The sequence below is a fragment of the Strix aluco genome, chromosome 4, assembly GCF_031877795.1.
Source record: "Strix aluco isolate bStrAlu1 chromosome 4, bStrAlu1.hap1, whole genome shotgun sequence".
NCBI classification, from domain to species: Eukaryota; Metazoa; Chordata; class Aves; order Strigiformes; family Strigidae; genus Strix; species Strix aluco.
This window is the reverse complement of record NC_133934.1, coordinates 3,616,360-3,629,008: the sequence shown is the minus strand read 5'-3', so window position 1 is coordinate 3,629,008 and position 12,649 is coordinate 3,616,360. Positions and strand designations below refer to the sequence as shown.

General features: G+C 43.3%; 1 protein-coding gene across 1 annotated transcript in view; it reads right to left on the bottom strand.

The window, feature by feature from the left end:
- Positions 1 to 12,649, bottom strand: part of SMOX (spermine oxidase) — a 57,244-nt gene that overhangs the window by 19,234 nt on the left and 25,361 nt on the right. Inside the window, exons 2-3 of the mRNA XM_074821826.1 lie at positions 7,119 to 7,353; positions 1,064 to 1,290 (exon numbers count right to left, since the gene is read on the bottom strand). Coding sequence (XP_074677927.1) covers positions 1,064 to 1,290; positions 7,119 to 7,326 — 435 coding nt within the window. The 5' untranslated portion in view covers positions 7,327 to 7,353. The remainder of the gene's footprint in view (positions 1 to 1,063; positions 1,291 to 7,118; positions 7,354 to 12,649) is intronic.

Sequence of the window (12,649 nt, the reverse complement as noted above, 5' to 3'; positions counted from 1 at the left end):
TCCATTTTATATAACCCACTGAGAGATCACATTACCTGGAGGACTAGCCATTCTGCACTGACCACCCTAAATGTACTTCATAAGTGACATTAAAAAAATGTGGGGAATAATTATAATTAACTTTGGCAAGCCTCCTTCTTTCACTTCACTCTTCCTAAGGCCAAATCTCCCTACTGAAAGCAGATTGAACTAATATCAATCTTTCATACGTGTTCAACACACAAATCAGTAAGAAACCCCATTTTCTCCCTGAAAGAAATACTAGGATGACAGCAGCAGTGCTGAGCTTACTGAAAGTAAATTTGGCCTATTTGCCTGAGCCTAACATTGGCTTATTGCTTTTTTAGCAGAGGTTAATCTTTCCACTAAACATGCATTTTCATTTCCATCTTGCAGGCTTCTATTTAGTATTTTTAGGTTCTGCGTCTGTAGTTGTTTTTGGTTTTTTTTTTCTATTTGGCTCTTCTGTCACATACTGAGGCCCTGATCTACACTGCACTGACGAGGACGTCACTGAACATTGATCAGAAGAAGTTAAAATAACCTTAAACTGACGTCCACACTGGTCTGAATCTACCAGAAAAGATGTTCCTTTCCTTTTGATGCAAGAAAACTTGCAATTCCTACAATACTGCACTGACTTTGGCATACTACGCAGCACACTATGGTATTTATAACATCAATAAAATGTCACAGGGCTACAATATTTAGCTGGTTGTTGCTAAGGTTTTGCGTTCTACTTCATTTAGTAATTTGATCCCTCCTCTTCTCTTTTAATTAAGTAGCAACTTTCTAGAGCAAAAGACTGGATCTCCCCAGCAATAGTTGCTGGAAGTGATTAAATTGATGACAAATGTGGAAAGATTGTTCTTCCTAACAACAGTGAGTTAATCCCACATCAAGGACAACTGGGGTATAGTTAAGCAGATGAAAGCAAACTAAGTGTTGATTTTTTGCAGAGAAATTGAAAGATGTTACTGGTTTTCTACCTTTGTCCAGTACCCAGAACATTTCTCACTGTTTCAGGCAAATCTACAATCTGACAAAGCAGCTGAATACCGACCTCGTTGTATAAATCACTGAATTCTTCAACCACATCTTTCGGGATCCTTTGCCCATTGTTGGTAAGATGATAAGCCACCCCATTCTTGGAGTAAAGACTGATCCGTCCAACACTTCTCTCACCATCAGTAGTCTCTTCAAGTAAACCATTGTCTTCTGCTAGATGATAGACTGGGTTTCCATGTGAACCATGAATCCACGTAGCTCCCAGTTCAAAAGTGGCGTGCCCTGCAGGAGAGTAAACCAAGCAAACTAGTTATTGAAGCGCATTTTCCTGAAAGTCTGTCACGTTCAACCCAAAATAACATGTACATGTGCAAAAGCAGAACAATTGCCCAAGGACAACACATGTTTGAACATCACTTAAGCAACCTTTCTCTGCTAGACAAGGGCACTGCCAGTGTTCTTCAAACCTTGGGGATACAAGCTGAGATAGTGCTGGAAGGATGGGATGTTTCCAACAGAGATATATCACAGTGACACACCTCTGATACTTAAGGGGAAAGTCAGAATCTAGGTTCCCAGTTCTTATCATGGTTGTTGCTAGCTGCTCTGTCCTTGCTACTCGGCCTTTCTAAATCATGTTCTCTAAACCTGCACTTAAGAACATGATCAGACAGCAGAGGATGTACTGCTCCTGCTGCAGCACAAGCCATGTACTACTGAAGCGGGTGTGGGAAGGAAGAGAGCTGTAAGAAGCCACACTGCATTATTGCAAGAAGAACATATAAGGATACTTACACAAATATAATTGTAGGGAAAGAACAGAGTACCTAAAGACTTCATATATCCTCTGTATTCAAGAGGAGGGGATGGATGCCCAGACACAGGAAGAAAAGCATCTCCAGCCAGGAGATGTAGGAAAACTTGCAGTGCCCTGGGATAGCAACATTAGCCTGCATACTGAACCTTGTCCCAGGATTAAAAATGCATGTTATTTACAAATACACCTCAGAATAACTGCAATACAAAAACGCATTTCCATTCCCCAAATAAGCAAATAGGTTACATTTTATTATTTATGCCTTTGAAAATTTAAATCAGGTTCTTTAAAAAGATGCACTGTCAGGTTACACACCTGATGCATTTAGTCTTCACAGAATCCCAGAATCCTCTCAGTTGGAAAAGCCCTTGAAGATCCTCCAGTCCAACCATGAACCTCACACTGACCGTTCTCAACTCCACCAGATCCCTCAGCGCTGGGTCAACCCGACTCTTCAACCCCTCCAGGGATGGGGACTCCCCCCCTGCCCTGGGCAGCCCATTCCAACGCCCAACAACCCCTTCTGCAAAGAAATCCTTCCTAAGAGCCAGTCTGACCCTGCCCTGGCGCAGCTTGAGGCCATTCCCTCTTGGCCTGCCGCTGGTTCCTTGGCTCAAGAGACTCCTCCCCCCTCTCTGCACCCTCCTTTCAGGCAGTTGCAGAGGGCCATGAGGTCTCCCCTCAGCCTCCTCTTCTCCAGAATAAATCCCCCCAGTTCCCTCAGCCGCTCCCCATCACACCTGTGCTCCAGACCCTGCACCAGCTCCGTTGCCCTTCTCTGGACACGCTCGAGTCATTCAATGGCCTTTTTGGAGTGAGGGGCCCAAAACTGAACCCACTCATCGAGGGGCGGCCTCACCAGTGCCGAGCACAGGGGTAAGATCCCTTCCCTGTCCCTGCTGGCCACGCTAGTGCTGACACAAGCCAGGATGCCATTGGCCTTCTTGGCCACCTGGGCACACTGCTGGCTCCTGTTCAGCCAGCTGTCAATCAACACCCCCAGGTCCCTCTCTGACTGGCTTCATCACTTACACTTTCTGCCTGCAAAACACAGAGAGTTTGGTCAGCCCCACTCTCTCCCTTCCTTATAACTTAACGGGGTTTACACCGGGGCTCTGAGACGTGCTAAGCCAGCGCTGCCACAACTGGGCTGACAGCACAGGGAGATGTTCAGCAGCTGAAAGGACGTGCTAAAAATAACCTTGGGTCCTGTCCTCCACCCACGTTTTTACAGATTCTCAGAAGTCCAAAGCTAACTGTTTTAAAGTCTGACAAAGCTGTGCTCTCCCAGCATCCCAGCCAACACCACACTGTGCAGTTCGCTCTGCAGAAGTGTGTGAATGCCTGATTAAGTGGGATAGTTAATAGGATCCTGCTTGATGAAGAAAGGATCATGCAGTTACCAGTCATCATATACTGTTTAACATGTAAATATATGCTCAGGGAAAAAGACACTGCAGCACTATGCTATAATGCAGTCAACTTTAACGGGTGAAAGCTCCAAAAAATGCTGCTTTCCAGCTGAGACACAGCCTCCAAGGGAAGCTCCACGTTTCTTGTTTTTCAAGCAGACAACCACCTCGTCATTAAGGAGCATGCTGATCGCCCTTCAAAATATGCATTACAGAACTCATTTCTATGTGTACCTAAAACAAAGTACACGCTTCAGAGTGTTGCAGCATCAGTGTGTGAATATTTAAGGTGCCACAAACTCCAATACACTCCCAGAGCACCCAGCCTAGCGGAAATGACTGCTGTACGTTGGCAGCCAAAGGTACAAAGCTCATAAATATTGCATGTGGCAGTCACCTTGTTAATACAATCCTCCTGCGAGTCATCACATGCCAAATCAGCAGCAGGAATACTGCCTGCTGCTTTATGTCAGGAGCTTGCTCTCTGCTACACTAAGAATCCTCCTGAATATAGCTTTTATTTATGGGGCACCTGATCTTTTGAAAGAAAAAAACATGCCAGCAGGTCCCACTGAATTGGTGCTCGGTAACAATTACGATGTGTTCCAAGTTCTCCTGTTTTCAGAAGCTATGCGGAATATAATCAAATACCAACAAATTAAAAATAGTCATTCTTGCCTGTAATGCTTAGAAACTCACTAGCATCACTACCAAGCAGACAAGCCAGTTGTTACCTAGTGTAAGTTTCATGATAAATTAATTAGAGGTGTATAATTAAACCACACCTTTTCAAACAGAGATAGCTAATTTACTTTCAGGGCCTTAAAAGATTTTAGTTTCAATATTAATCTACTTTGAATGAATCATCAAATACAACAAAAATTAGAAAAAAATCTGCTTCCTATTCTGCAAATATAATTACTGAGACACAAGCAGCAGTCAAGAGAGCCTATACACAAGAAGACATACCGGCAATATTCCAAAGGAAAGCACAGATTGCGTATCAAGCAACTCTCACATTTCCCTTTGCAGCCCTGACTATTCCTTTGGCATCTTGTCATGAAATATCTGCAGTGGATACAGATGTTATAGATCACAGAATCATAGAATACCAGGTCAGAAGGGACCTCAAAGATTATCTGGTGCAACCTTTCCTGGCAAAACCATGCTCTAGACAAGATGGCCCAGCCCCCTTTCCAGCTGAATCTTAGAAGTGTCCAATGTTGGGAATCCAACACTTCCCTGGGGGGATTATTCCAGTGGATGATTATTCTTATTTTGAAAAGTTTTCTTCTTGTGCCCAACTGGAATCTCCCCAGGAGTTACTTGCACCCATCACCCCTCATCTTTTCCTTGTGACTCCCTGTAAAAAGGGACTCTCCAGCTTCTTTGTAGCCACCCTTTAAATACTGGAACATGGAGATAAGGTCTCCCCTGACCCCTCTCTTCTCAAGGCTGAACAACCCCAGTTCTCTCAGCCTCTCCTCACATGGCTGCTCAGGTCCTTGATCATCTTTGTGGCCCTTCTCTGGGCCTTCTCCAGCCTGTCCACATCTATTTGTATAGCAGGGACCAAAACTGAACACAGTATTCCAGGTGTGGCCTGGCAAGCCCTGAGTAGAGTGGGATAATGACTTTGTCTCTGCTGGGGATGCCCTTGTTGATGCAGCCCAGCACCCCATTGGCTTTCTTTGCTGCTGCAGCACACTGGTCACTCAAATCATGTACAAGAAACACACTTACAATCCATGAACACATAAACCCTCTGCTTCACCTGTGCTAGAAATGATGAACCAAACCTCTGAAAATCCAAACTGTTCCCCTGTGCTAAACAGCAACATACTCTCTGCAATTGAGGGAAAATATTGTCCACTGCAAGACCCAGTAGGGCTCAGTAAGAGTCAAAGTATTTGGATATAACCCTGAGAATGTGCCTCCATAGCTTTACTGAGGATTTAAATTGGATCTTTAGTCAAGTGTGCAGACAGGGGAGTGGCCAGGGAAGTTTAACATTTAAATGCCATTTAGACAAGCAGATCAAAGTGGTCATACGTTGAAGACCCAGAAAAACCACTTCTGTAACAGCTTTTTGTAAGCTTTAGCCAGGTCTGAGAAACAAGCAGGTCTTGCATGTCCCAATCTCGCTGCTCCAGGGAGTACAGAAGAAGAAAACAGCTCAGGACCATGCTGCCCTTTTGCCCTCGTACCAGGGAATAAGGAGGTTCTGAGTATTTTACCACCCAACAGAGCTCCACAGTATTTTACTTCTGAAGATTTTACACCCAACAGAGCTCCAAAATTATTTGGCTAAAGGGCATATGAATCTGCAGAGTGGACAAGGGGCCAGAACACGGACTCACCTTGGGAGAGAACTGCAGTCCATACCCATGCAGTGTAACTTTGATAGTTTGCAGAAGATAAGATGGCCAGCTTGTAGTTTTAAGAAAGGTATTAAAAGATCAAGACTTTGAATTCCAGTCCTCTGCTCTGAAAATAACAGTTACATCTACAAACTGCAAGATCTCCACCAGACTGAAAAGCTGCTCTTGTCTCATGTTAGTTAAGAAGTGTTAATGAACAGGAGGTAGATTCCCAGCAAAGGCAAAGATATGAGTAACTGGTGAAGGTGTCCAAAGGTAAGAGAACTGGTCTCAAAACTAGTACAAAAAAACACCTATTTCACAGGTGCACTGACAAAATGATATATTGCTCCCTGAAGATTTCAGGTCTTTAACACTTCCCTCCTTTCAGACACGATCCAGGATATTTTTAATACAGTGTATTGTGAGTAAAGGACACACTTCCCATTCTAACCTCCATGCCAAGTCTCAGCAGAATGTAAAGTGCCCTATTCAAACTCTGCAGATTAGATTTGTCCAAGTGCCTTTTCATTCATTTCCCTTCTGAAAGTTCATAGGACACTGCTGTTTATTTACTGTAGTGAGTTTATCGAGTAAAATATAGTAAGTGATGTAAGCACCTGACAAATAAAAAGAAAGGAGGGCAGCAAGAGGCCAAAGTTAATAAATACAGGGAGTGGGATCAGAAACAGAACTAGTTAATTGAAATCAGAAAGGCAATTCAGTAAAAGTGAACAGCTTTTTGCCTCCTGTGGAGAAGAGACAGGCAATGCCCTTCTAGATACCAGGGCAAGTTTCAATGACTACTGTGCTGCAAAGGGTAACATTTGTTCCAGTAGTTTTGTATTTAGAGATTTTACAAGCCCTTCCAATTTGACATGGGATTAAAATATCCAGTGTCTGCACCTTTATTACACACTGAGAAAGGAAGCCACAGAGGTAGGAAAGCTGCAAATCAGGATGAAAGGATACATTGAAGAGGTTTTTCCAGCAGCCTGATTCACAGTGGGTAGTGCCCTACACAGTAAATTAGTTCTAGGGAAATGAATGGGGCTATTTGTGAAACAGAATAGCTTGGAGCTTGCCCCTCTGCAAGAGATGTAAGTCACTGAGAAACAGCCCTTCACTAGCCAGGAGATTTACTGACTGCTCCTAGTCAAGAGTCAAGCTTGAAAACATTGGTGGAAACTCTCGATACAGTTATTTAATCACAGAACGCTTCTCACAGACTTGTTACACAGAGCTCTTCCCGTATGAATGGAAATGATCACCGAGGTCTTTATTTTATAGAGACATGGTTTTGGAGCAGCCCTCCCTCGGAAAAGATGCACAAGGTAGCTCAGATTCACCCACCCACCCTGAAAGGAGCCCAAGGACTTACGTCCCTGACAACATCACACCTCAAATAACCTTCCGCGTGCGCACGTTGACTGAAAAAGCACATTTCCAAGGTCAAATTAACCTAATAACAATACAAAGCCTTGTTAGCAGAATAAAGCCAGCCCAAAATGCTGCTCTTACCAAGTTTCACACTTTGCACGCGGCCTCCAATTCGGTCAGTCGCCTCAAGGATAGTTACATCCGTGAAACCGCTTTCCAAGAGCGCTTTCGCTGCTGACAGCCCTGCAAGCCCAGCACCAATAACTACTATTCGAGGCTGTCGTTTTCTCCGTAGGCCACTACTAAGAGGATCATCCGTGCTGTCTCCAGATATTTCACAACTTTGCATGCCGTCCAAGCTCTCTTTCTAAGGAACCTATGGAAAAAGCAAACAAGCGAGTTCAGGGATCTCGGCTCAAACTTCTCTGCAGTTAAAAATCCTAAGAAAGTTTTAAAAAAAAAAAAAAAAAAAAAGGTCCAGCAAAAAAGAAAGAAAACTTGTGAACTAGACCCAGTCTTCAAAATGAGACGCATAGGAAGGATAACTGAGGTCAAATTGGGATGCAACAACTTTTTGGCCTGGAGCATCAGTACTGGAAGCTCCAGAAATCTCCACCCTCTTGTACCATGTAGATTATTTCCAGAGAAGTCAAAGGATTTTCAAACTCCCATCTCTTTATATAACCACCAAAAGTGGCAATTTTGTGGTAGAGACTTTAAATTAAAAAAAAAAAAACAAAACCAAAAACAAACACATGTCCAGTGCCGACAAGCTCCACAACACAGCAATGAAGCTTCGCTTTGCCTCTGTGGCAACCACAAAGCTTCAGATCATGTAACTATGGGACTAGATAAAGAGGATTTAGCTCAAAGCATGGAGATCAGATATCAAACCAATCATTACAGAAATGGTACAGACGGAAAAATGTTTCAACTGATGAAAGTCAACAAGGGCCAGTTGAAAAATTTACAGCCACATGATGCAGCCCCTGGAGCCAACACTGTCCTGCCACATCAAGATCAGCCTCAGTCTTTGATGAAGAGAGGTTCAAACCCATACTAGCCCTGACTAGTCCAATTCTACCTCCACCCACCCAATGCATCCAACTGCTCCCCCAAGCAACACCCTATTTTTCTGTGCAAACTCCTAGAAGGCATCTTTTTAACTGTGTATACCCTTAAGTTCTTGGGTTCCATCACCTTATTTTAGTACCCAGCCTGAGTCCGTGGTTAAGGTTAAACCTTAATGAAGGATCACCAGTGTAGGATGTCTTTATACACAAATGTCAACATCTGGTTCTGGGTAGGTTCACACCTGCCCTCAAGAGCATGAAAAACAGAGTACAGAGACCCATACTGCACCAGGCCCAAGAAGATAACAGTCCTGACTTGCAAAGGATAAACACACAGCCCAGGATTCATTAGCCCTTGAATCAGCTGGTGCCCAATGATTTGGATAAAGCGTGCGTGTAATTCCCAGCCTGACCGTCCTCCCTACCCGATGCTTACTGAACGCAGAGAAACCCAAGGAGCTCATATGCTGCCTCTGCCTGTTGCCAAGCTGCTAGATAAACCTCTGTGTTCTTCCCCAATTCGCCCAACCCTTGGCCAGTGTCAAAGACTCCTGTTTCTCCTTTGCATCACCAGGAGAAGAGTCAAACCTTTGTGCTTAAGATACTGCTGAACTATTGCAGTGTATGATCATGTGTACTCATGGAGTGCAAAGCAACAGTGGTTTCATTTCAAGAGTCCTTTTTTCTCCAGGATCTTATTTATGCTTGTTGACCAAGCATCTCCTGGTCTCTGTAACAGAGGTGACGCCAGACTGCAGTGATTTAAGCAGTGGTATAAAAAGTAAAGTGGTCCTACTGGAGCTCTTGACAGCTGCTTTGAAAATGTTTAGTTTCCACTGGAAAAACTTCAGCTCAATCCACACTATCTAGGCTCACCTGCAAGAGAGATTAGCACAGTGCCTGTACCAAACTCTATTTCTGCCAAGGTGGCTTGTTCGAACTGCCACTGAACAATGGAACCAGTGACATTGAGCCAGCTCTGCTGCAGCCACGCTAAAAACGTCTACCTGCAATTACATCAATCATCTCATGGTTTTCATCTCCCGACCAACAGATCTCAGCTAGCTGATATTTGTCACAGGGAGCCAGACACTGGTGTTTGGAGAGTTATTTCCAAGATGAAGTCAAGTATGTCTGCAAAGCATCCGATGCTTTCTAGTCCATGGAGAAAGAGTCACGAATCATGGTCATTTGACAAGCAGAAGCCAAAACCAGGCACTGAACTTACTTCTGAGCAAGCTAGATTCAAAAGCAGTACAACAGTTTGAAAAAGTAGCAGTGAGCAATTTCTTCCCTGTTCCACAAGAAACAATAAAGATCTGGAGCAGGCAGAGGGGGGAGGATGCAAAGCTCCTTCCCTAGAGCCGCTGGTGAGATGGCTCAATTTTCCAGTTGCAGACACCTCAGGACTTGTCTCTACTTGACTTTGATGCTGGTTCATTCCCCTTGTGGACTTTCCTCATCTGGGAGAGGAGTGTTTTGCTCTTTTTTATCTTAATCCACTCCGAAAGTGGATTTTCAGAATGGGTTAAGATAAACAGGAACAGGGCACTCCAGGTAGGGAGGGCCTCCCTCGGGAGTTAGTTGGGAGCTGCTCCATGATGAGGAGGTTATATCCTCACCAGTCAAGAGGCTGATACGAAAGACGAGACCACTCCTCAACAGACTCACACGAACACACACCACAAAGATGAGGGACAACATTCTAGTTAAAAACCCAACCAAAAAAAGGAAGCATCACTTTTCTTTATTTACCATGGGAAGGAGCTGGGCATCCTATGAAGAAATATTTTTCTGCACCATCTTCTCTTGAGTGAAACCACTACATTTCTTGGGCCCTGTCAAGCACTAGTCCTCTACATCCCTCCCTGCCCTCCCCCCCCCCCCCCCCCCAGCATGTCAATTTATTGACTTTCAAACTAAGATGATAAGAAGTGAAATTTCTCTGAGTTATTTTAAGATCTTTAAGATGAGCCCTGAACATTGGGATCTCTGTATTCAGAGCTTCAGGAAAGTCCACCTCTGGGATATGAAGGGCAAAACCATACCGTTACTGAAGGGCACATAAGAACTGCCACAGCAAGTCACAATGAAGAGTCATATTGGTGTGAAGAGGAAAGACCCTCTTCTGGCAGTACCAACTTCCACCAGGAAGTCCAATAAGGTCATTGTAAGGTAGAGCTAAGGTCCAGACCTCTGAGCCTAACAACCCCTGGGACTTCTGCCCCTTGCATTTGCCAACTCTTTTCTGAATCCCTCTATACTTCTGGCCTTCACAACAACTTTGTGGTGAGGAGCAACACTGTCTATTATCCTTATGCAAATATTAATGTCCTTTTGGTGGTTTCAAAACCATTCTCCAATGAAAATTGAGGACATCCCCCAGAACTATGTTATAAGAAACACTGAACAGTGATTCCCTGTTCACATTCTCCGCAGTGCTAAGGACCTTCCTATATAATCCTTGTCATCTCTTCTTCAGGAAGAAATAAATCTTCATCTGCTTACTCCTTCCTCATTTGTGAGCTATTATAAACCCACAGCTGAAATAACTCTTACTAGAAATGTCTTCAGGATTTATTACAACCCCATAGACATTCTATAGCACTCTCCACTTCTCCCCCAATCTCCAGATAACACTTTGATGCACGTATTTTAATTGCCACAGTAAAGACACATCTTTTCTGCCATCTACATCCTATAGAAATTGAACTGGTTTAGCTCAGTTCTTAAGTACAGCTTTCCTAATCCTGGCTTTGGCAAACTCATGTGAATTCCTCACATGAAAGCTTCAAGAAAATGTTTTCCCCTCCTGTTTCAGAATTTTAATACTGGATTAGGTGACCTGTCTAGACAGATGAGAAAATAACAGGGTATTTTGTGTGTACAGAATCCTGATTTAGAAACTACCCCTAATTAGTCAACAACCTTTACCATAGGATCAGCAGGGGAAGGCAATTAAAATTTAGCAAGAGCTTGGGCTTTCCAACCAGGATACATGCTCCATTGTGAAATGAACAGATGATATAAATACATGAATCCCCACTACACTTTATTTCAGTATCAATTATACACTCTGTTAGGCTCATAAGTAAGACAAGCACATAAAACACGATCTATCATGTGCAATGCTCTGCCTTCAATACTTGCTAAGCCACCAGCCAGGGCTTGAGCCAGTGAATATTACTAGATCCTCTGACACAAAGATAGTTTGGCTTTTTACTTTTTCTTGATTGCCAAAAAGGGTTGTTTCTTTTTCCTTTCTTTTTGGTTTTGTTTTTTTTTTTTTTTTGTAAATCACAGGGTAAGAAGCGTTAGCTGTTGTACTGTGAATCTCTCTGAGGCTGTAATTTTATGTTGTGTCCATCTAAGAGCACGGGTAGTACTAAACCACAGCTTGACTAACAATAAAAATCCCCCTGCATTGTCTTGCTTATAGCTTTCCTGTGAGATAGCTAACAGGCACCAGCTATTCACAATAATTTTTTTTTCAAAATCCAAATACACAACTTCCTTCTGTCTTAAAAAAATAGCTTTGATCCTCTTACCTCTTGCACATCTAAGTGTCTTACTCATGATATGTGAATCACTCCTTCCTCCAGACCTGCTTCCTTTTCTCAGTCTGTACCACCATTCTGCCCTTGTCTCCCTAGGTACCACTACACTTTGTCCATCCCTTCTCACTACTGTCCATTTCCTTCATTCAAAAAGATACCTTAAAAAAAAAAAAACAAATCCCTACACACACACACACCCCTAACCCCCCCAAAAAAAACCCACCACAAAACTGAGCTCAGCTGCTCTTTCCCAGCAGACAAATCTTTGGGAAAATACATCATTCTACCAAGCAAGAATCATGGGTTTCCATTCCTGGCATTTGTACCCTTCAATCCTATGAGCTCCTCATCCCTTCATCTCTGCTGATCTTAGTTACGCACCCAGCCCTCACTGCTCCCAGGGAAATGACCCTTTTCATTGGCATAGAGGTGTCCTGTCAGCTTTCAGCAGGGCTTCACACCAGAGCTATCCTAGCAGTAACTTAGAAATCATTTTGAACAGATTCCTGCTCTTCATCCTTTTAATAAAGATACATTCTGGATATATCCCCTTTAACACAGAGTGCCTTCTACTTATTTAAGTTATAGTGGCCCCACAGACAACAGTGACCTAGAAACAGCGTGAATGCAAGTGTCACACTGGCCTTCTCTACCTTTAATCCAGCAGCAACAGCAATAAAATTCAGAGGTATGTCCACTTTATGATTTTTCTTCTCATTTTGCCAGTAAAACCTTGCAGGTCACAAAGAAGCAGCCAGAGAATTAGGGCAGTTCACAACTGCCGTCCTTATTACAATGATACTCTCTGACCAGGCTGTTCTTCTAGGACTCTTAAGAAAAAGGTCACCAAGGCTCCAACAATTTAAAAATACAAACCCAAAATAAACAAAAACATTTCTCAAGGAAATCTGCTATTCTTAGCTCACCCAAATACTCTCGTGGTAGTACTGTCCTAGCTGTGATGACACAAAGACTTAGGCAAGGCAACATACTGAAAACAAGGCTTGCATGCTTAAAGGTTTGTCTAGTGGTTGGTTGGGTT